The following is a 24,372-nucleotide window of genomic DNA, read 5'->3' as shown; positions in this document are numbered from 1 at the left end:
CACAGACAGGGAAAACTGAAAAGCGCACCACGCCGCAGACACACAGGAATACACTATAATGTGCACAGGGCAAAACAAATACAAATAGGAAGGAGGAATATGACAAAGGATTATACACCACCAGATGCGATATTTCTACAACAAGACCACCACTCCAGACCGGAATCACCAGGCATAAAGCACAAGCTATAATCGGCGACGCCCAAAGTCCAGCGTGACTATTTAAAGGCCATGGGCGTGACCCAGCCTCCAACCTGATTACCAGCTAGATTAACCCCGAGCAAGCTGGATAAAATCTAGCCGACGCCACTGAGCGTGAAGTGGACGTAAGTGGAATTACTGCTGTCTGTCGGACGCCCTAGTGTGAACAGCGTCCGACATGACAGTACCCCGCCTTCTACGAGGGACCCCAGGGCCCTCACGACTTATAGGACCTGGCTTGTCTGGATGGCGGCGGTGAAACATACTGACCAGCCGGTCTGCATGTATGTCCGAGGCTGGTACCCAGGACCTCTCTTCCGGCCCATAACCACGCCAGTGTACCAGGTACTGTAATGTGCGGCGCACTACACGAGAGTCAACCACCTTGGAGACTTCAAACTCCAAATTGCCATCCACCAAGACTGGAGATGGCATAGGCGCCGTGTCCACAGAACACACCACCTTTCTTAATAAAGATCTGTGGAACATGTTGTGTATTTTATATACCATAGGGAGCGCCAAACGGTAGGCTACCGGGTTAATGATGGCGGCAACCCTAAATGGACCAATAAACCTTGGACCCAATTTCAAGGATGGAATCTTGAGTTTTATGATTTTTGTGGACAACCACACCCAGCACCCACACTCAGGTCCGGACCTGTCACACATTTACTGTCAGCCACTCGTTTGTACCTTGCACCTACGCTTAGCAAGCGCTGTTTCACTCTCCTCCAAACGGATGACAGTTGTGCTCCTAACTGGTCCTCCTCCGGGACGCCAGTAGAGCCCCCCTGACGCAGAGTACAAAACTGAGGATGGAGCCCGTAAACTCAAAAGAACGGGGACTCCCCAGACGATTCCTGACGGTGATTATTTATAGCAAACTCAGCCAAAGGAAGGAACGTCGACCACTCCTCCTGATTGTCAGAAACAAAACAGCGTAAGTACTGCTCCAAATTCTGGTTCATACGCTCGGTCTGACCATTTGACTGAGGATGAAACGCAGAAGAATGCGACAACTTGATCCCCAGCCGTGAGCAAAAAGCTTTCCAAAATTTTGCCACAAACTGAGTACCCCTATCAGACATGATGTCAGACAAGACCCCGTGAAGTCTGACCACCTCCTGCACAAAAACCTGAGCTAGAGTCTTAGCGTTAGGCAACGAAGGCAAAGACACAAAGTGCGACATCTTTGAGAACCGATCAACAACCACCAGAATGACCGTGTTCCCAGCAGAGGAGGGCAAGTCTGTGATAAAATCCATGGAAATCTCCGTCCTTGGCCTACTGGGTACCCCGAGAGGATGTAGTGTACCAGCAGGACGAGAGCGGGACGTCTTAGCCCTAGCGCACGTGGTACATGCTGATACGTATGAGATCACGTCCTATCGGATTTTGGGCCATCAAAACTGACGTGACACCAACTCCAAGGTACCCCTAACCCCTGGATGGCCAGCCAGGACAGCATCATGATGCTCACCCAACACCTTTAGGCGAAGATGGAGCGGTACAAACGATTTGTTAATGGGAAGCTCTGATGGTACCTCCACCTGAGCCTCGGCAATATCAGCCTCAACCTCGGTCGTGAGTGCCGAGACCACTACACCCTTTTGGAGGATGGGTACCGGATCTTCCCGAGGTTCTCCCCCCGGAAAACACCTGGACAAAGCATCCGCCTTAGTGTTCTTAGACCCAGGTCGGTACGTAACAAAATAGTTGAACCGCGTGAAAAACAATGCCCAGCGAGCCTGCCTGGGGGACAGACGGTTGGCTGACTCCAAATACAGCAGATTTTTATGGTCGGTGATAACTGTAACCTGATGGACCGACCCCTCCAAAAAGTGTAGCCATTCCTCAAAAGCCAACTTGATAGCCAACAACTCCCTGTTGCCGATATCGTAATTACGTTTGGCAGACGACAGCTTCTTGGAAAAGTAGGCGCAAGGACGCAACTCGCCCAAGGATGAGCCTTGTGACAGCACCGCCACCACTCCAACCTCAAACGCATCGACTTCCACGGTAAATGGTTTTGATACACACGGTTGCACCAGAATGGGGGCCGAAGCAAAACTGTTCTTCAGAAATTCAAATGCGCGCACAGCAGCCTGAGGCCAGGCAGAGAAATTGGTACCCCTTTTCGTCATGTCAGTAAGCGGTTTAGCAATGGTAGAAAAATCTTTGATAAACTTGCTATAATAATTAGAGAATCCAAGGAACAACTGGAGTGCTTTTAGGTTATCAGGCCGTTCCCAATGCAGCACCGCTTGCACCTTAGCGGCGTCCATTTTAAACCCTGAAGCAGACACAATATAACCCAAGAAAGGCAACTCCTGAACTGAAAATACACATTTCTCAAGTTTTGCATAGAGCTTATTTTCCCTGAGAAGCTGTAACACCTGCCTCACATGCTCTAAATGAGTAACACGGTCGCATGAATAAATGAGAATGTCATCTAGGTACACAATAACGAATTTCCCCGGAACATGCGAGAATACATCATTTATGAAATGTTGAAAAACTGCAGGCGCATTTGTCAACCCAAATGGCATCACCAAATTTTCAAAATGACCCTCAGGAGTATTAAAAGCCATCTTCCACTCATCACCTTGACGGACTCTTATGAGGTTGTAAGCCCCCCTGAGGTCAAGCTTGGAAAACCACTTAGCATCAGCCACCTGGCTGAACAAATCAGGTATCAGTGGCATAGGGTATGGATCACGGACCGTAATCTGGTTTAACTCCCTGAAATCCAGACACAGGCGTAGTCCGCCATGCGTCTTGTGTCAAGAAAATTCTCCTGGAAATATTGAACACATGCACGGAAAAATGCAAACTCATGCCAAAATGCATGCAAACTCAGCATTTTATTGGCGTCATGCGTAAGATGATGCGGATAAAAAACACAGCATAAACATGCTTTTGCATGCGTTTTGGCATGAGTTTCTGCATGCAGACGAAATGCTGCGCACACATACGTTAATGTGTACTTAGCCTAAACGAGGGGTACCAACAATTTTTACCACGTGTATATGACTGGAATTACACATGCAGTTTTTGGGGGCGTTTTATCCAAAGAAAGGAGTGGATTCAAAGAGAATGGGAAATATAAGGAAACAAATAAGGCTGTGCGCCCACAATGCGTATTTTGCTGCATTAAAAATGCAGAGTCTTACAGTTTCAGCAAAGTGGATGGGATTTATTGAAGTCTCATTCCCACTGTGTTTCTTTTTTACTCAGTGTAAACTGACCTGGGGTGCGTGTCTCATATCCACAACATGTTAATTTCTCTTGTGGGTACATTGAGTTTTATGCATGGATTTTTCTTATAGACTTACATTAAATGCTGAAAATCCACAGATAAAAAACGCACACGCGTTTTTAGTGTGTTTCCACCTTGGTGCAGAAAGAGAGCAGAAAAACTGCATCATCAAACATTCACCAAAAACTCATAGCCTTAGGGTATATGCACAGGGCAGGAATTTAATGGATTTTTGAAAAAGCATCTGGCAAAACAGCATTGTCAGGGTGGTAGCTTACTGCATTTACACCTTAAAGCACTAGGCACTGGCCTGACCTATTTTAAACCTTGCATTCTTTTTTCAGCTCCTCTAGCACCTTATTCATGTTTTCAGCCTTATGATCTATGCACATGCACGTTATATTAGGCTATAAATAAGCAACCATGCATTTTTGATTAACTGCTTTGGGCTATGAAACTTGTGGATAGGTTTAGCCAGGATAACTGAATACTTAAACTTGCCCCAATATGAAAGCTCTATACAGGATGCATTCATTTTTATGTAAGTAAGCTACTATTGTTGTAACTGCTTGAATTTGTATTATTATTTTTAATATGATTCATTAAAAATTTAACTTTAACATTTATCTTGTGCAATGTATCCTCTTTTCCCCCCAAACAATTATTTAAGGATTTGTTGAAATTAGGAATTTAATGGATTCTGAGGTGTATTCTATATCATAGACTGCGTATAGACAACCTCACATTAATTTCAATGGAAATCTCTGCCAAAGTACATGTGTCGCAATTTTTCTTGCTTACAGGCTGAAAATCTGTTCTGTTGGGAAAAAATTAGTGACTTTCCATTTATTGACGTGGATGTTGCACAAAAACCATGTGGAGCAGTCACAGGCAGATTGGCCCCATCTATTGTGGCTTATCCAAAAGCATGGCATGTCAAACTGCAAATCAGTGGCAAAAGCCTCAGTGTTAGCCTTGGGTTTCTTTAATGCTTCCTATACCAAGTCAGCATTAAATTTTCCAGTGTAAACATACCTTTATACTTCTGCTAGATCTATTGGCTTTGGCTCAGAATACAACTTAAAAAACTAGACCTTAAGCAGCTACAAGACCTGCATGTGTGATTCCCACCATCTTAAGGCTGTCCCACACGTCCAGATAATTCCGGTACTGGAAAAAATCGGTACCGGAGTTATCCGTGTCCGTGTGCCTGTGAGCTCACGTAGGCCATACGTGCGGCACACGTGTGCCGCCCGTGTGCCGAGTGGGTACCACACGGAGCGTGTGGTACCCACGCGTGTGGTACTCTGCATCGTGCTGAAGCCGCGATTCATATCTTCTGTGCAGCAGCGTTTGCTGCATAGAAGATATGAATAATAGTGTTTAAAAGAAAGATCTATGTGTCCCCCGCCCGCTGTTCTGAAAATACTCACCCGCTTCCCTCGTTGGCTGTCGATGCTTCCTGGTCTGACCGCGCCTTCTACTGTATGCGGTCACGTGGGGCCGCTCATTTACAGTCATGAATAGGGGGCTCCACCCCTATGGGAGGTGGAGCCCCCTATTCATGACTCTAATCGGCGGCCCCACGTGACCGCATACAGTAGAAGGGGCGGCCAGCACAGAACACTGCGAGGGAGGCGGGTGAGTATTTTCAGAACAGCGGGGGGGCGCACAGGGGGTGGGAGGGCAGCGGACACATAGATCTTTCTTTTAAACACTATTATTCATATCTTCTATGCAGCAAACGCTGCTGCAGAGAAGATATGAATGGCGGCTTCAGCACCATGTGGGGGGGACAGCGCTTACTGTAGGGCTGTCTCCTGCACGCCACACGGACTGCACACGGAGAAGGTCCGTGTGTGGTCCGTGTTTTACACGAACCCATTGACTTTAATGGGTCCGTGTAATACGTGCGCTCCCACGAACACTGACTTGTCTCCGTGTTTGGCACACGGAGACACGGTCCGCAAAAAATCAAATGACATCTGCACAGATGCATTGATTTTAATGGGTCTACGTGTGTCAGTGGCTCCGGTACGTGAGGAAACTGTCACCTCACGTACCGGAGCCACTGACATGTGAAACCGGCCTTACACATGGATATTGGAGTCATCAGATTTCCCAACATTTGCCATTGAGTAATATATTTGGAAATTGTATTAGGCAGGATTGTATTGTATTGTATTGTATGGCAGGATTACATGATGAAGCAGCTACCAGAAGCGGATATAGTAGTATTTTATGTAACTTACTATTTAAACTGATTTAGCTCCATTTTACCCTGGAAGACCCATATATATGACTTTTAATGGTATCCATGTCTTTTGACTCTTACAGAGGTCTAAGAGATTAAGAAACAATGTTTTCTGTAATAAACAGTGCAAATGTTGCTCATGACTTTATCTGGTATTGAGCTCACCTTATTGACGTAAGTGTGGCTGATCTGCAATGCCAGATACAATCGGTGGATAAAAATCATACTTTTGCAATGTTTTTCTAATCACATACAATCCATTTAGGCTCTCTTATGAAAGATGTTGGACAACTTCAATTTATAGCATGGTCAGCTTATTTTAATAACATATTTATTAAACCTAGAAACTGTCTATGTCTGTATTATTGTATTTACAGCCTTATTACACATTACCTAATTACTGTTGGCTTGGTTTCATCCTCCTCAGAATCCTCACTGTCATAATCCCCATTCAATTCTTTGTCTTCCTGAGCCCAACTTTGATGCCATTCACCTGTCAGAACAAGTTTTTCAATTTATTAATAGCGGAGCACTCCATACTAATAGCTAAGATGACAAAAGACCCACCTCTGGCTTTCTTCTTCCGTCTTATTGATGCCCTAACTATTTCCACTCCACCAACTTTACCCCAAGGACGTCTTGACCTGACATCACTGAACCAGTCTCCGGACAGTCTTTTTAATACGCGAGGATCTGAAAGAGATGACCGTAGTTTTCTGTGGAAAGTGAGAAAATATTGATTTATTACTTTTTTGTCCTATGGTTTCTAAAACAAAAGTTAATGAAAAAATATGACCTAGCTTATTTTTTCTAATACCAATAGGTATTTATTTTTACATTTGTTTAAATTAATTGGTGGGGTAGGGCGCATAGACGCATTCACAGATGCATTCACTGAAGGGCCTACCTCCCAACTTTTAAAGACAAGGAGAGGGACATATGTTGAGACCTTTACATAATTGTATCTTTATGAAGCCCCTTAGTGTTCTCACCCAATACAATACACTTTTCATGCCCCTATAGAGTCTGATGCCCCTGTCACATTCCCAAAGGGAGTTACCTAACATGCACAGTATGATGAACTCACTCTACTCCCAACACAGTATGATGTACCAACAACAGTGCTCCTTACCACTGTATGAGTTCCCCAACATGCACAGTATGATAACCTCCCAATTCCCCAACACAATGCAATGTCCCCATAGTAACCACACTGTAATAATTATAGGGGATAACTCAGGAGACTCTTTGCATGGAACAAGACAACTACAGGACACAGTTTTAAAAGTGGTAAAGTCTATATTATCACACGGTGATTCAAACAGGTGCAGAGAGAAACTCAAGTCCACAACACTTGGTGTAAATAATAAACGCAGCTTAGCAGTCTATAGGGAACTTCAGAGGAAAACGCAATCACACAGAAAGTCTATGAAGCACAGTTATTCTTGAGGATATTTGACAATTTGACATGAATAAGTCCTTGTATAGTCCAAACACAGATAAATATGCTTATAAGGCAGTTCAAATAATATCTTAGCTCACCCAGGGAGGCCTGGGTAATAGTCTCAGGTTTTTGCAGAGCAGCAACAGCTTACACGTCCAGCAAATGCAGATGGGAGTAAACACGAGCAGCAGATGAAGGAGGATTACTGGAAACTGGTGTATGCAGCAGGAACTCAGAGTAGAGTAGCAGGATCACCACACAGGTTCACAGGAGCAGGTATATAGCCAGGGAGTCACCAGGGTCAGGAGCTGGATGCAAGGCAGAATATTCTAGCACAGACTGAAGGCTGGGGTGCAGTTTTATAGCAGGAAGACACAGTGCACATGAAACCAAAGACGCCATCTTGGAAAAGGGCAGTAATGCACAAAAGGTAATAAAAAATGTCCTGACATTACTCTCTCCTTAGAAGCAGCCTCAGGACGATCCTGGACCTGGTTTCTCAGGGAATCTCTGATGAAAACAAGAAATCTTCTGTTGGGCATTGATGTTTTCCACAGGTTCCCAAGAGTCTTCCTCAGGGGGATATCCCTGCCATCTTATCAGATATTGGAGCCGATTCTTGCGAATCCTGGAATCAATAATTTCCTCCACTACAAATTGTTCTTGCCCATCAATCACCACTGGCTGCGGAGGTGGCACAACACGTCCCTGGAAGGTATTAGGAGATACAGGCTTTAGTAAAGATACATGAAAAACTGGGTGTACCTTCATAGTCCTAGGCAGCTTCAGCTGGCAGGCCACAGAGCTCACAATACCGTTGATCTTGAAGGGGCCAATGAATTTCTGTCCAAGTTTTTGTGAAGGAACGTTTAACTTCAGATTCTTAGTTGCTAACCACACGGAATCTCCTACCTTGAACATGGGTGCAGGTTTACGGAATCTATCAGCCGATCTCTTATAACGTTCTTGAGCTGTGGTCAGGGATTCCTTCAGAACCTCCAGATTTTGCCTCATTGCAGTCAGCCTTTCCTCCACTGCCGGAACCGGAGAATAGGAGACCTAGGTAAGATACACGGATGATAACCCAGATTGGCAAAGAAAGGTGTAAATTTAGTGGAGGCGCTCTGAGAATTGTTATATGAAAATTCGGCTAACGGCAGCAACTCCAACCAATCATCCTGGAGATGGCTGACATAGCATTTTTGGTATTGTTCCAGAGTCTGGTTGGTACGCTCAGTCTGACCATTTGTCTGCATTTGTCTGGGGATGGTAAGCGGAAGAGAGACAGACATTAATATTGAGTGCAGAGCAAAACCCCTTCCAGAATCTTGAAGTGAACTGTACTCCACGGTCAGAGATGATCTCATCCGGGACCCCATGCAACCGAAAGACATTCTGTATAACCATGTTCACTGTATCTTTAGCTGAGAGGAGGCCAGTGCACGGAACAAAATGAGCAGCTTTAGTCAGGCGATCAACTACTACCATGATTGTATTCATGCCCCCCGATGTAGGCAGCTCCATTGATACAGACCCCCAAGGGCGGGACGGAAAAGGTAATGGTTGTAGAAGACCCGTAGGTGCCACATGAGGAGTCTTGTAACGAGCAGATACCTCGCAAGAGAGAACATAGTCCTTGGTATCCTTCAGGCAAGTTGGCCACCAGAAGAATCGGCTCAGGAACCCTTGTGTCATTTGTACCCCCCTGTGACCAACCAACTTGGAGTCATGTACCAACTCGAGGATCTGCAGACGGACGCCCTCAGGGACATAGATACGTTGATCTCTGAACCACATGCCACCCTTAAAGACAAGATTAATATCCACAGGTGGGTTGGCCAGAAATACATCACTGTCATAAGCCTCCCTGCACTCCTTCCACAAGTCCTGATCGTGGATAACTCCGATGAAATTGGCATCAGATAGAATGGTCTTGGACGGGGCTCCAGGTACGGAATCCGCAGCATGGATTCGGGATAAAGCATCATCCTTCCCATTACGAGAACCTGGACGGTACGAGATAACAAAGTTAAATTGATTTAAAAATAAGTTCCAACGAGCCTGACGAGGAGAAAGACATCTAGCAGATCTAAGGAACTCTAAATTGCGATGGTCAGTTAGCACTATGATCTGTTGTGCAGCTCCTTGCAGATGATGCCTCCATTCTTTGAAAGCGGCAATAAAAGCCAACAATTCCTTGTCTCCCACGTCATAATTCTTCTCTGCTGAGGTTAGTCTACGGGAAAAGAAAGCACAAGGATGTAGCAGACCCTTCTCTCCAGTTCTTTGGGAGAGAATAGCCCCCAAAGCATTATCAGAAGCGTCCACCTCCACAATGAAAGAAAGTGTTGGATCTGGGTGTATCAACAGCAGTGCTGAGGTGAAACAGATCTTTAGCCGATCAAAAGCTTCTTGAGCCTGTGATGACCACTTAAAGGGATTTTCCTTCTTTGTCAAGGAAGTAATGGGACGGACAATATCAGAAAAATTTTGAATAAAGCGTCTGTAGAAATTTGCAAAACCAATAAAACGTTGGACATCCTTAACGTTCTTGGGTACCAGCCAGTCAAGGATAGCCTGAATCTTACCAGATTCCATGTTCAGCCCCTGGGGAGAGATGATATAACCTAAAAACTGTATCTCAGAACGATGGAACTCACATTTTTCCGGCTTAATATACAGATGGTTCTCTTTCAGACATCTTTAAACAGTTTTGACGTGTTCTTCATGTTCCTGTAGAGAGTCAGAAAAGATTAGTATATCATCCAAATAGATCACCACAAACTGGTCCAACAAATCTCTGAAAATGTCATTAGCAAGGTGTTGAAACGTTGCAGGGGCGTTACAAAGCCCGAAGGGCATCACAAAATATTCAAAGTGTCCATATCGGCATCAGAATGCTGTCTTCCACTCATCCCCTGGACGAATATGCACCAAATTATAAGCCCCACGAAGATCCAGTTTAGAGAACACCTTAGCATGGCGGACTCTTTCCAATAATTCGTGAATCAGAGGCAAAGGGGTAACGGTTTTGTATGGTTACCTTATTGAATTCCCCATAGTCAACACAGGGTCTCAGGGTCCCATCCTTCTTTTTTACAAAAAATATAGGTGCCCCTGCTGGTGAGGAAGAAGGACGTATGAAGCCTTTGGCCAGATTTTCATCAATATACTCCTTTAAGGCTTGAAGCTCAGGTGCCGCCAAAGGGTATACATTACCAAAAGGAATAGCTGCCCCTGGAAGCAGCTCAATGGGACAGTCATAATGCCTGTGTGGAGGAATCTGATCTGCATTCTTCTTGTCACAGATGTCAGGGAACTCTTTATATGCTGAAGGTAAAGAAAATACCTGTACATGTGGTTCCATAGCCGTGGACTCAGGGACAGCTTCTGTTAACGCTGAGTTGCTCCTTTTTGGAAAGATAATCTCCTTGGTCTCCCAGTTGATAATTGGGTTCTGAGAACGCAACTAAAGAATGCCTAAAATCAGGAAAATGAGGAGAAGAAATTAGCAAGAAAGAAAGTTGCTCCTGATGATTAGGCTCCAACAAAATATCAAGGGGTACGGTCTCCTGATCCACAGGCCCAGAGATTAAAGGTGACCCATCCACTGTTTCCATGGTAATTGGAGAGGTTCTTTGCTGAAATTCAATACCATGTTCCTTGACAAATGCGATATCCATGAAATTGCCACCTGCACCAGAGTCAATCATATCTGCACTGGAAATCCACTGTCTTGAACACAGGATCTTAATAGGGAGAGAACAGTGAGAGTTCTTTTCCTTAAGCTCCTTGGGGGTGAAGTCATAGAAAGTGAATGGAATACAGCGTTTAAAGGCAGGCTACATTCAGAGATGTCAGATTCATCATCACAGTTATCATACTCCCCTACTGCTGCTTGCACCTTGTTAGGCCGTCTGGGACACTTAGGACAATTGATCAAAAAGTGGTCAGACTGGCCGCAGTAGAAACATAGACTTTCACGAAGGCGATGCTCCCGGTGCTCATTAATCTCGCGCCTCTGAACGGAATCAATTTGCATGGGCACCTCCTCCATCTCCCGAGATGTTTTACCTGCAGGCTCTTTGGAAGGAAGGGAAAAGTTAGAGATACGGTTAAAGGCAGCAAACTTCTCCTGCCTACGTTCAGTAAGGCGAATGTCTATGCGCACACAATGCTGTATAAGCGTTTCTAGCTCTTGTGGTGACTCAGAGCGAGCTAATTCATCTTTTACAATACTAGACAGACCCCTTTTAAAAATAGGCAATTGTGCATAACTGTCCCAATTGGTATCTACCGCTAATCTCCTGAATTCAGTAGCATACTCAATAACAGAACGTTTAGCCTGGCGTAAAGACAATAAAGCAGATTCAGCAGTTGCACCGCGATTAGGATCATTATGGATTAATGCCATAGCGGCCAAGAAATCATCCAAGTTATTTAACCGTGGGTCATGAGACTCAATCATCGGATTCTCCCAGGCGAGCGCTCATGAGGTCAGCAGCATTATTACACACAATACCTTGGATCTATCATTAGAAAAATGGTCGGCATGTACATCAAAATATAGCATACATTAATTCACAAAGCCATGAAATTTGTCGCGATCACCATTAAATCTGAATGGGGGCAACTTAGGTGGGCTAGCTGGTGGCGGTTGCCCAGAGGGTAAAGTCGCTTGTGCAGCTATTTGCGTGCTTATGTCCTGAAAAGCCCTTCCATACTGGGACTCTATGCCAGCAAGTTTGTTTCCAGGGCTGCCATGTGGGTGCTTAAGTCCTGCAAAGTTTTTCCAAACACTTGTTGATTGTGTTCAATGCTTCCAAACTTCTTTTGCAGACCTTCCACATTTTTCTGCAGTGATCTAATTATGGAAAACACCTGCTCTAATCTGCTCTCTGCAGTCATTGTTCCAGCAGTCTCCTCTTTTGTGGCTAGAGTATCCTCTAATAATTATAGGGGATAAATCAGGAGACTCTTTGCATGGAACAAGAAAACTACAGGACACAGTTTTATAAGTGGTAAAGTGTATATTATCACACGGTGATTCAAACAGGTGCAGAGAGAAACTCAAGTCCACAACACTTGGTGTAAATAATAAACGCAGCTTAGCAGTCTATAGGGAACTTCAGAGGAAAACGCTATACACAGAAAGTCTATGAAGCACAGTTATTCTTGAGGATACTTGACACGAATAAGTCCTTGTATAGTCCAAACACAGATAAATATGCTTATAAGGCAGTTCAAATAATATCTTAGCTCACCCAGGGAGGCCTGGGTAATAGTCTCAGGTTTTTGCAGAGCAGCAACAGCTTACATGTCCAGCAAATGCAGATGGGAGTAAACACGAGCAGCAGATGAAGGAGGATTACTGGAAACTGGTGTATGCAGCAGGAACTCAGAGCAGAGTAGCAGGATCACCACACAGGTTCACAGGAGCAGGTATATAGCCAGGGAGTCACCAGGGTCAGAAGCTGGATGCAAGGCAGAATACTCTAGCACAGACTGAAAGCTGGGGTGGAGTTTTATAGCAGGAAGACACAGTGCACATGAGACCAAAGACGCCATCTTGGAAAAGGGCAGTAATGCACAAAAGGTAATAAAAAATGTTCAGAGTCCTGACACACACACACATTATGAGGCCCCACAGTATGATGCCATTACAGTTCCCTGACACATTATGAGGTCACCGCAGTAATCCCCCACACAGCAGGAAGACCATATTCACATTACTCACATTATAATACTCGCACAATCGCACACACACAGTATGATGGCTCGCCCACACAACACTCCAGTATGATGGCTTCCACATTATATGTTGACACACTCAAGTTCATGTGCCCACAGCTTCCCTCACAGTATGATTCCGATAAAGCCCCTTTCACGGTATGATGCTTCCACAGTGTCCCCCGCAGTGTATGATGTCCCTACAGTACCCCATCACATATTATGAGACAACCAGAGTAATACCCCTACAAAATGATGCTCCTATAGTGATCCTCACAATATGATGTCCCCATAGTATAATTTCCCTACAGTTCTCCCACACACATTATGATGCCCCCACAGCCCCCTCTCCATAATTACCCCCTCTTAGTATGAGGCACCCAGTCACCCTTCCAATATTATGATGGTCTCTCTACACACACATAGTATCATTGCCCTCACAGCTCCCTGCATTACGATAGCCCCACAGCCCCCACATATTTTGATGCCTAACAACTTAACACACACTGTATGATGGCCCCCACAGCTCTCTCCCAGAGTATGATTCACCCACAGTATGATGTTCTTCACATAGTATGATGCCCAAACACTACACACACCATATGGAGGCCATTATACTGTATGATGGCCCCTACAGTCCACCTCACAGTAGGAATGCCCAGACAGCTATTCCCCACACAGTAGAGTGACCAAAAAGTCCTACCACATGGAATGATTACTTTCACTGCCACCCCAAACAGCATGATCACATTACACACAGTATGGCATCCCCCACATATAACAATGTGCACCCAGATCCCTCCCAGAGTATCATTACCCCCAAAACCCACCACTAAGGCTACTTTCACACATCAGGTTTTTTGGCTTCAGGCACAATCCGTCGAATATTGGAAAAAACGGATCCGACACAGATTGTGAAAAACTGAAGCGAAGGATCCCTTTTTTCGACAGATCTGACTAGCATATCCAGATAATTGGATTAAAAAAAAAATCAGTTTTAAAAAACGGAATCCGGCACCAGAATCCATCATTTTTTGGATCCGGCACCTTCCAGCTCCCATAGGCTTCCATTCTAGCAAACAGCTGGAAGCGCTGGATCCAGCGCTTCCGGCTTTTTCGCTGGAGACAAAAAATGTTGCTATGGACGTTATTTTTCCAGAAACCGGAAATGGCAGATTTGCCGGATCCGGTGAAAACCGGACGAAACGCAAGGTCACCAGGCGCAATCCGGCGCTAATACAAGTCTATGGGAAAAAATGTTGCTGCCGGATCTGTATTTTTGAAAATTAGCTGGATTGAGCTTGTCGGCGAAAACCTGATGTATGAAAGTAGCCTTAGTGTGTTGCCCATAGCCCACACACACACACACACACTGTATGATGCCCCACAACCCCCCACAGTATATAATAGCCCCCACAGGCCAATGACACACAGTGTGAGGCATTAACTGTCCCCCACACAAAGAATGATTGCTTTGACAGCTTCCACTCACCTACACACAAACAATATGATGTTCCCTATAGCCCCCACACAATATGAGGTCTCCCACAGACCAGCCACACAATGTAATAGCCCCGAACAGTAGGATCGATGCCGGAAGCCCCCACACATTCAATGCCCTCACACATCATGCTGCTTCCACATGTACTGACGGACAAAAAATAAAAACACCTTCCTCCGTGTTCCCAATACACTGTTCTCGTTTGTGTAGTGGGTGGACTGAAACACAGCACAGTAGGCAGGATCTAGTAATATCATTGTGCCCGTACGCTGAAACTCAGAAGCAGAGGCTAAATCATGGAGCAGTGAGCCAACTTTTGTTACCTAGAGCCTCTAATTTGGAAAAACATACAATTCTGCCAAAATAAGAAAATAAATGAATAAAGCTTCTAAAACATCCATTATTCATTGTTTTAAAAGAAAACTGTTTGTAGACTGACATTTCAAAAATTTAGTAACTTTCTTAAGGCCTAGAGTCTCATCCTCAATTACTGCATTATACTCCTTGTTTCAGTCTCTCGGCCATTTCTAATTATTATTTTTAGGCTATGTGTAGATGATCACATGTTTTCTCATCTGAGAAAATTGAGCTATGTAAATCACACTCTGATCAAACACTGACCAGAGTATGATCATAGTGTGATTCAATTCTCCCAATTGAGAATAAGATGGAAAAAAATTCTCCATCTTCTCCATTGTTTCATTCCATAGAAAGACGTAGTTACTTACCGGTAACAGGATTTCTCAGAGCCCATGACAGCACCACAGAGAGAGGGGATCCGCCCTTCAGGGACAGGGACCTACACATAAAAGGGCGGTGCCTTTCCCTCGCATCAGTTGGTTTACTGAGCATCGGAGGGCCTCCAGGTTAATGACAACAATAAAAATATAAATACATTATCATACTTCTTGTCAGAAAAAACACCGTGCCTACACATAAACACGCTACGAACAGTAAAACGTGCTCACCACACACGTGATGGGAGGAAATAAGCAGGTACTGTCATGGGCTCTGAGAAATTCCATTATCGGTAAGTAACTACATCTTTTTCAATCCCCCATGACAGCACCACGGAGAGAATTACATAGATTTGTAGCTTAGGAAGGGACCACAACCTGAAGAACCCTTCTCCCGAAGGTCAAGTCAGCCGAAGAGGCTAGGTCCAGCCGATAGTGCCTAAAAAAGGTTGAAGGTGATGACTAGGTGGCCGCCCGCCTTACAGATTTGTTCTATCGATACCTCCGACCTTTCTGCCCATGAGGTTGCCATTGCTCTTGTGGAATGAGCTTTCAGCCCCTCTGGGACGACATTCCCACTGAATGAATAGGCCAAGGCTATTGCATCTCTTATCCATCTCACCAGGGTACTCACTCTTCCCTTCCTTCCTACATGTCTGGGTGGATTCTAGGTACTGAACCAGACATCTTTTCACGTCTAGGGTGTGAAATCTTTCCTCTTCCCTATTCTTAGGGTTTGAGCAAAAGGAAGGAAGGACTACCTCCTGAGACCTATGGAACCGAGATGCTACTTTTGGTAAGTAGGCTGGGTCGGGTTTAAGATAACTCTATTGTCTAGAATCTTTGTAAAGGGAGGTCCCGCGGATAAGGCCTGAATATCGCTTACTCTGCGAGCTGACATTGGAGCCACTAGGAGAATGGTTTTTAAAGATAAGATCTTGAGAGGGGTTGAATCTATAGGCTCAAATGGGGGACTTGTTAGGGCTAATAGATTTAATCCCAAGATGGTAGCTTCCAGCTAACTATCGGTCTAGACCTTGTGGCAGCTTTGATGAACCGTGCTACCTATGGGTTACCTGCAACATCCTGATTATATAGTGCTCCTAGGGCTGCCACCTGTACCTTTAAAGTACTGTCTGCCAGGCCCTGTTCTAGTCCCTTCTGTAGAAATTCAAGGATTTTGGTAATTGGGACCCCATCCTGAACCTTTACCCCGGAGGCGGACAGAAATTTTTTCCAAGTTTTGCCAAGCTTTTGTAGTGACGGCTTTTCTACTTTTTAACAGTGTAGTAACTATATTTTCCGAAAACCCTCTTTCCCTCAGCAGTGCACCTTCAAATTCCATGCTGTTAAATGAAGGTTCACTGTCTGAGGGTGGAACACTGGTTCTTGAGACAGAAGGTCCGGGAGTTCCGGCAGAATCCAAGGATTGGTGACTGATAACATCCTCAGCCAGGAGAACCAAGTTCTTCTTGACCAGAAAGGAGCTATTAATATTAGTCTTGATTTGTCTTTCCTGACCTTTCGTAGGACTGCTGGGATGAGGGTGGTTGGGGGAAAGGCATATGCCAGACTCTGAGTCCATGGAAATATAAAGGTGTCTAGAGCCTGAGAATTCCCCCTGGGGTCTAGAGAACAAAATATCTATTTCCGGGGTTCTCCACAACTTTTTATATTTTAGTCACTTGCACATACTTCAAGCAAGCCTCGTTTCAATATATGAACCTTCCCTTGCACAATCAAACTACCCTCAGGCTCTATACTTCCCGTTACACATACAGTACATTGCACATAAACTGTACACAGAATAAGAACAGATAGTAAAAACTCCATTTGAATTTCTATTAGATCCTCAGCCCTTTGGCTAGGAGTCTTTAATGTTCATCTGCTTGAAAATGGACTGATTTAAAACCCATTCGCCCTGTCTCAGTTGAGTGCAGCTCAGAAAGTCTGCCTTTTGGTTTTCTGCCCCCCGAATGTGTAATGCAGAAAGGGATAGAAGATTGCTCTCTGCTAAGCTGATGATCCTGGACATGGGGTCCATTAGGGCTTGGGACTTGGTTCTCCCTGATGGTTTATGTAAGCCACTACTATTCAATTTTCCAAGAATACCCGGATATGATGACCCCGTAGAATATGTAGAAAACGTGATAGAGCGTGACCCACTGGCCAAATTTCTTTCTGGTTCGAAGAAGCCTCTAGCTCCTTGTTTTTCCACACCCCCTGAATGACCCTGTTGACCAGGTGAGCTCCCCATCCCGTGGGACTTGCATCGGTGGTAACTATGTGAGATGCATCGGTTACCCAGGGGATTCCTTTTGATAGGTTGTCGGCATCTTTCCACCAAACCAGGGAATGAATAATAACTGAATTTAGAATTATGTGGCCCTCTAAGTGACCCCGTAATGTAGTCTGGTTTTCTAATATGTCCCACTGGAGATCCCTTGTGTGCAGCTGTGCCCACCGGACTGCTGGTAAACAGGTGGAAAGGGAACCTAATACAGACATCGCCTTCCTCAGTGTCATGGAGGGATTTTGTAATGCTTTTGACACTATGTGTATTATCTTCTCTTTTTTTGTGAGCTGGGAGGTGGCACTCTTGTTTCTGAGAGTCCAATGTTAACCCCAGGAATTCCTGTACTTTGCTGAGCTCTAGCCTTGATTTCGTTAGGTTTAGAAGCCAGCCTAGGTTCACTAGGGTATTCAATACTCTGTCCCTCCTGCAGTGTTGGGCCAAGTCGCTTGCTATTAGAAAATCATCCAAATAGGGGATTATCAAAGTGTCTTGTTCCCTGAGATGAGTCATCATTTCCGCTACTAGTTTGGTAAAAGATGGGGGGCTATTGATATTCCGAAGGGGACGGCTCTGTATTGAAATTCTCTTATTTCCCCTTTTATGGAAACGGCCAGTCTGAGGAATCTCTGGGATTCTTTGTGAATGGGGACATGGTAGTACGTGTTGATGAGATCCAAGACGGTTTTAAAACAGTTTGGAAACAGTATTTTGATGGTCGATTTTATTGACTCCATCTTGAATTTTTGATATCTCACATAGCTATTCAGTTTCCGCAAGTATATTATTGTCCGATAGGTGCGGTCTGACTTGGACACTAGAAATAGCAGGGAGTAGAATCCCTTCCCCACTTCCTGAGGGGGTACTTCCTGAAGGACTGCTTTTTGTATGAGGTTCATGACTTCGCATTCCAGGGCCTTTTGTTCTCGCCTGGAGGATCTTAGGGGAGTCACTACATAGTTTTGTGGGGGGAGAGAGAGAAAGTCTATCCTCAAGCCCGACTTGACTAGGTTTAAGATCCATGGCTGTTCGAGATTTTTTCCCAGGCCGGAAGGAAAAAAGTTTAATCTCCCCCCCACCCTGGGGGACCGTCACTTCGAGGATTTTTTATTCTGGGAGGAATTGCCGAAGAAGAACCCTCTTTGCTATTTCTCCCTTCATCCCATTTATTTGCTCCCTGGGGGGGTTTCTGCGGAAAAGGTTTTTGTTCCGAAAGGACCGCTTAAAAGATGGGGGGCCAAGGTTTGGGAATCCCTTTTCTTATCACCTGCATTTTGGAGGATATCGACCAGCGTCTCCCCAAACAAAAATTGGCCCTCACATGGGATCGAGCATAGCTTGAGTTTTGTCTGTAAATATCCCGGCTAGCCTTTGAGCCATAGAGCTCTTCGGGCTGCATTTAAGAGAGCTGCGGATTTAGATGCCAACGGGACAGAATCAGCCGATGAGTTTGCCAGAAAGGCTGCTGCAACTCTTATCATGGGAATGGATTCTGATATCTTATTCCTGGGTGCCACTTCCCTCAGATATTTCTGCTGCTGATCCACCCATATCATTAGGGATCTGGAGGTACATGTTGCTGCTATGGCTGGTCTTAGGTTTCCCCCTGCTGATTCCCAGGCCCCTTTAAGGAGGGTGTCAGCTTTTTTGTCCAAGGGGTCTTTAAGTGTACCCATATTCACTAAAGGGAGTGCAAATTTTTAGAGGCCATGACTAAAGCAACATCAAGCCTAGGGGCTTTGTCCCAAGATGTGGATGCCCCTTCTCAAAGGGGTGCTTCCTTTTAAGACAAGGCACCAAGGATACTTTTATTGTCCCCACTACTCACACCAATTTGTCACAAACCGGGGTTGTTTGATTGCCGCTGGTTCCTTCTGAAGGGGATTTATCTATATCCCACTTCTCAGTTCCAGTTTGGAACTTGCAGCTCTCTGGTGCCCCTTTACCCTCAGGTCAGATTAGGTACTGCAATTAGGGTAATTAGTCGCCAGAAAGGCGGTCTGTTATGTACTGGCTATTGGGCATGCTGCAGCGAGGAAGATGTAACTACTCAAACACAGGCGGGAACCATAATTATCAATTCCACCATTGCTATAAAGATTCCCAAATGCACAGAACGAAGTATGCTGCCACCAGCTTCGATTCCACAAGGGTTAACGGGTCTGGAGCCAACCCAAATCAGTAGCGTAATTCACTGCAGAGGAAGCGACAGTTCGTTTATAGAGCAGAGAGACACAAGCTAGCAAATTATATATTTCACTCCATAAAAAGGTAGGCAGTGTTTACAAAATATAAAAGATATTATAAAGAAGACAAAATCATGTGTACATTGCAGATTACAAATAAAAAAAGGATTAACAATGAAAAGAGAACTTACAGGTCGTTATCTCATGGCATCATCATGGCAGCCGTGTCCTGGGGGGAAGGGTGAGCATATGTCCAGATGCATAACACCCCTCTCTATAGCAGCTAGACCCCCGGACAAAAGACATTCCTTGGGAAAATGGGGAGGGGGAATGAGTGGCTTCACGGGATTGGTCGTCTGCAGATTAAAAGCCATAAACTACTCACATATTGGTATCAAGTTGCACAGTGTATCTGCCATAAGGCTTTGTTTGTTGTATGAGCGAATGCAGAGGGGGAGGGGAAAGGGGGGTCAAAGCTACACGGTACTTTCTAGAACTAATCTCACATTATTACATTTTTACATTATCGTGACACCTCCCCCTTTTAGACTGTGCTACTGATGCAGGACCTCTCGGTACTCCTCCATGCGCACCTCAGCAGGTTCACCCTGGTGGGACAACCCATCTGCATTGCCATGCTCCCTGCCCGTTTTGTGGTCGATGGTAAAGTCATACTGCTAGAGGGCAAGGCTCCAGCGTAGCAACCTTCTGTTGGTTCCACACATGGCTTGTAGCCAGCACAGAGGGCTGTGGTCTGTCACCACAGTGAAGGTGCACCCGTACAGGTAGGGCTGCAAGCATTGCAGGGCCCAGAAAATGTCCAGGCACACCTTCTCGATGGTGGAGTAGGCCACTTCCCTCGGCAGAAGCTTCCAGCTCAGGTAAAACACGGGGTGCTCGTGGCTCCCTGAGTCGACCTGGCTGAACACAGCACCGAGGCCAAACTCACTGGCATTGGTCTTTACCAAGAACCGGTCGAGTGCTTTAATTGCAGGAGCATTGCACAGTGCTGTTTTTAACACCTGGAAGGCCCCCTCACAGCCATCGGTCCAGTCGACTATGAGGGGTAGCTTCTTCCTGGTGAGGTCCGTCAAGGGTTTTGCCAGGCTACTATAGTGCTGTACGAAGCGTCTATAGTACCATGCAGTGCCCAGGAAGGACATCACCTGTCTCTTGGTCCTGGGGGTGGGCCAGGACATGATCGCGTCCACTTTCCCAGGCTCTGGCTTTATGGAACCCCCGCCTACCTGGTGCCCCAGGTAGTGGACCTCACTCATGCCCATCTGGCACTTTCCCGGCTTGATGGTCAGTCCAGCTTGGTGAATTCACCTGAGCACCTCCTCAAGATGCTGCAGGTGTTCACCCCAGGAAAAACTAAAAATGTCATCCAAGTACGCCACCGCGTACTTCTCCAGTCCCTGAAGCAGGTGATTAACCATGCGCTGGAAAGTGGCAAGGGCATTTTTCATGCTGAAGGGCATGACCGTGGACTCATACAGTGTGATAAAGGCGGACTTCAGCTGCGCCTCGGAGCTCAGGGGAATGTGCCAGTATCCTTGACTCAGATCCATTAGATATTTGGTGCCAGCTAACCGCTCAAGCAGCTCCTTGATGCACAGCATTGGGTGCGTGTCAAAGGCTGCAATGTCGTTGAGCCCCCTGTAGTCCACGCAGAACCGGGTGGTCAGATCCTTCTTTGGCACGACGACTACAGGTGAGGCCTACGCCGTGCTCTTTGACCATTGAATCACCCCCAGCTGTAACATCTCATCGATCTCCTGGCACATAAGCTGCTGCACCTTATCAGAGATCCGATAGGGTGTTCGCCATAGTGGGGCATTATTCCCGGTGTCCACCTTGTGGACTGCTAACTCAGTACTTCCAGGTCGGTTGGAGAACACGGCCGGAAGGGTTCCAGTGTGGTCCGCAACTGTGACTGCTGGGGTTCGTTTAGCACGGCGCTTACCTCCACGTCCTCGATGGACCCACCGGCTTTGGCTTGGGCAAGCATGTCCTGGAGGGGGTCTTCCTCCCTGTCTTCAGGCAGGCTGCAGACCGGTAGGATGCAGGCTTCACATTCGTGATCAGCCTTCATCATGTTGACGTGAAAGGCCTTTCCCCTACCCCCAGCGTGGTCAAGCGTGACCACGTAGGTGACCGGGTTGAGCTGTTGGTGGACGACGTACAGGCCTTCCCAGGCTGCCTGAAGCTTATTCTTTGGTATGGGGACCAGCACCCACACCTTTTGACCCACGTGGTAGGTCCACACCTGGGCGTTCTGGTCGTACCAGTCACACCAACTGCGTCAAGGTCTGCATCTTGTCATGGAAGCGCATGACATACTCCACTATGGACACTTCAGAAGAGTTCGGCTCCTCTTCCCATGATTCCCTTATCAACCCAAGGGGTCCACGGACTCGCTTGCCATACAGGAACTCGAAGGGGAGAACCCCGTCGAGGCCTGTGGAACCTCTCGGTAAACGAATAGCAGGTGTGGGAGGTACCGCTCCCAGTCACATCCTTGGCTCTCAACCAGCATGCGTAGCATCTGTTTGAGGGTACCATTGAAGCGCTCACACAAGCCATTGGTCTGTGGGTGATGCGCACTCGATACCAGATGCTTCACCTGCATTCTCTTACAGAGAGCCTCCATTAGGCGAGAGATGAATTGGGTCTCTATCAGTAAGCATCTCCCTGGGAAATCCTAACCGTGAAAAGGTAGCCAACAGTGCATCCACCACCTTATCTGCCCTAGTTGAGGACAGAGCCACTGCCTCTGGGTACTGGGTAGCGTAGTCTACCACAGTGAGGATGTATTGCTTTTCAGAGCTGCTGGGGATGGCCAGCAGGCCCACAATGTCCACCGTGATCCTCTGGAAAGGTTCCTCTATCACTGGCAAAGAGATCAGGGGAGCCTTAAGAGCAGGCCCTGCCTTCCCCACTCTTTGGCAGGTGATACAGGAGTGGCAGTGGTTTGACACATCTGTCCCCATATTGGGCCAATAGAAGTGTTGAGACAGCCGGGCCTTAGTTTTGCTGATCCCCAAGTATCCAGCGAGTGGGATCTCACGGGCAATCTGCAACAACTCACTCCTGAATTGGTGCGGGACGAACAGCTGTCTTTCCCTGAACCACTCCTTTTGGGATTTTCCGGGTACTGTCTCCCGGTACAACCTCCCTTGCTCCCAGAACACCCTCTCCTTATCAGTCACGGAGGTGGGCCTCTCAGCAAGGTGTCTCAAATTCTCCAGGCTAGCATCTGAGTGCAGAGCGGTCTGGAACTCCTGGCTATGGGCAGCCACATGCGACGTCAGGGTTCTTTCCCTACAGGAACCCTTTGGGACCTGCTCCGGGTCCATCTCTGGTTCAGTCACACCTGTGAATGAAAAGGGTCCAGAAGGCAGAATGTTATCTGCGTTCCATGCACTCTGACTACGGGTTACAGCAGCTACGTAGGCTGTCTCCCTAGGGATTTCCACAGACCCATCAGCCGGCGCCACTATGGGTACTACCTCCCCGTCCACCAACATTCCAGGAGCAGTGCTACTTATGGGGCAGTTACCTTCCTCCGTGGCACTGATCCGTTGCACATCATCACTTCCTCACGGTTCCCATGCATCCCCCCATTTCCTCAAGCACCATCGCTTGCTCCTGTTAGGGGTTCCTCAGCCATCCCACTCCGCAGAGTGACGTGGCCGGGCACTCCTGCACCTGTGAACACATCATTCCTACGAAATAAATGGTTATCAGGTAAAACATGCATATTTTCATCATCCGCATCATCAGTATTACTCTCAGCATTTTCAGAAAAATCATTATCAAATACATTATTAACCCCTTAACCCTCAAGGGTGGTTTGCATGTTAATGACTGGGCTAATTTTTACAATTCTGACCACTGCCCCTTTATGAGGTTACAACTCTGGAATGCTTCAACGGATCCTGATGATTCTGTGATTTCTCGTGACATATTGTACTTCATGATAGTGGTAAAAATGATTTGATATTACCTGCATTTATTTGTGAAAAAAACGGAAATTTGGTGAAAATATTGCAATTTTCCAACTGAATTTTTATGCCTTTAAATCACAGAGATATGTCACAGAAAATACTTAATAAGTAACATTTCCCATGTCTACTTTACATCAGCACAATTTTGGAACAAACATTTTTTTCTGTTAGGGAGTTATAAGGGTTAAAATTCGACGAGCAATTTCTCATTTTTACCACACCATTTTTTTAGGGACCACATCACATTTTAAGTCACTTTGAGGGGTTTATATGATAGAAAATACCCAAGTGTGACACCATTATAAAAACTGCACCCCTCAAGGTGCTCAAAACCACATTCAAGAAGTTTATTAACCCTTCAGGTGTTTCACAGGTATTTTTGGAATGTTTAAAAAAAATAAACATTTAACTTTTTTTCACAAAAAAATTATTTCAGCTCCAATTTGTTTTATTTTACCAAGGGTAACAGGAGAAATTGGACCGCAAAACTTGTACAATTGGTCCTGAGCATGCTGATACCCCATTTGTGGGGGTAAACCACTGTTTGGGCGCATGGCAGAGCTCGGAAAGGAAGGAGCGCCATTTGACTTTTCAATGCATAATTGACTGGAATTGAGATGGCACGCCATGTTGCGTTTGGAGAGCCCCTGATGTGCCTAAACATTGAAACCCCCCACAAGTGACACCATTTTGGAAAGTAGACACCCTATGGAACTTATCTAGATGTTTTGTAAGCACTTTGACCCACCAAGTGCTT

General features: G+C 45.9%; 1 protein-coding gene across 3 annotated transcripts in view; it reads right to left on the bottom strand.

Moving 5' to 3' along the window:
* SYTL1 (synaptotagmin like 1) overlaps positions 1-24,372 on the bottom strand; it is a 303,576-nt gene that overhangs the window by 90,230 nt on the left and 188,974 nt on the right. For all 3 annotated transcript variants that reach the window (XM_077295678.1, XM_077295677.1, XM_077295679.1), the window contains exons 3-4: positions 6,282-6,430; positions 6,108-6,207 (exon numbers count right to left, since the gene is read on the bottom strand). In XM_077295678.1, coding sequence (XP_077151793.1) covers positions 6,108-6,207; positions 6,282-6,430 — 249 coding nt within the window. The remainder of the gene's footprint in view (positions 1-6,107; positions 6,208-6,281; positions 6,431-24,372) is intronic.

This window comes from Ranitomeya variabilis, chromosome 3, assembly GCF_051348905.1.
Source record: "Ranitomeya variabilis isolate aRanVar5 chromosome 3, aRanVar5.hap1, whole genome shotgun sequence".
NCBI classification, from domain to species: Eukaryota; Metazoa; Chordata; class Amphibia; order Anura; family Dendrobatidae; genus Ranitomeya; species Ranitomeya variabilis.
Note: the sequence above shows the minus strand (reverse complement) of the source record. Positions and strands in the feature narration are given on the sequence as shown.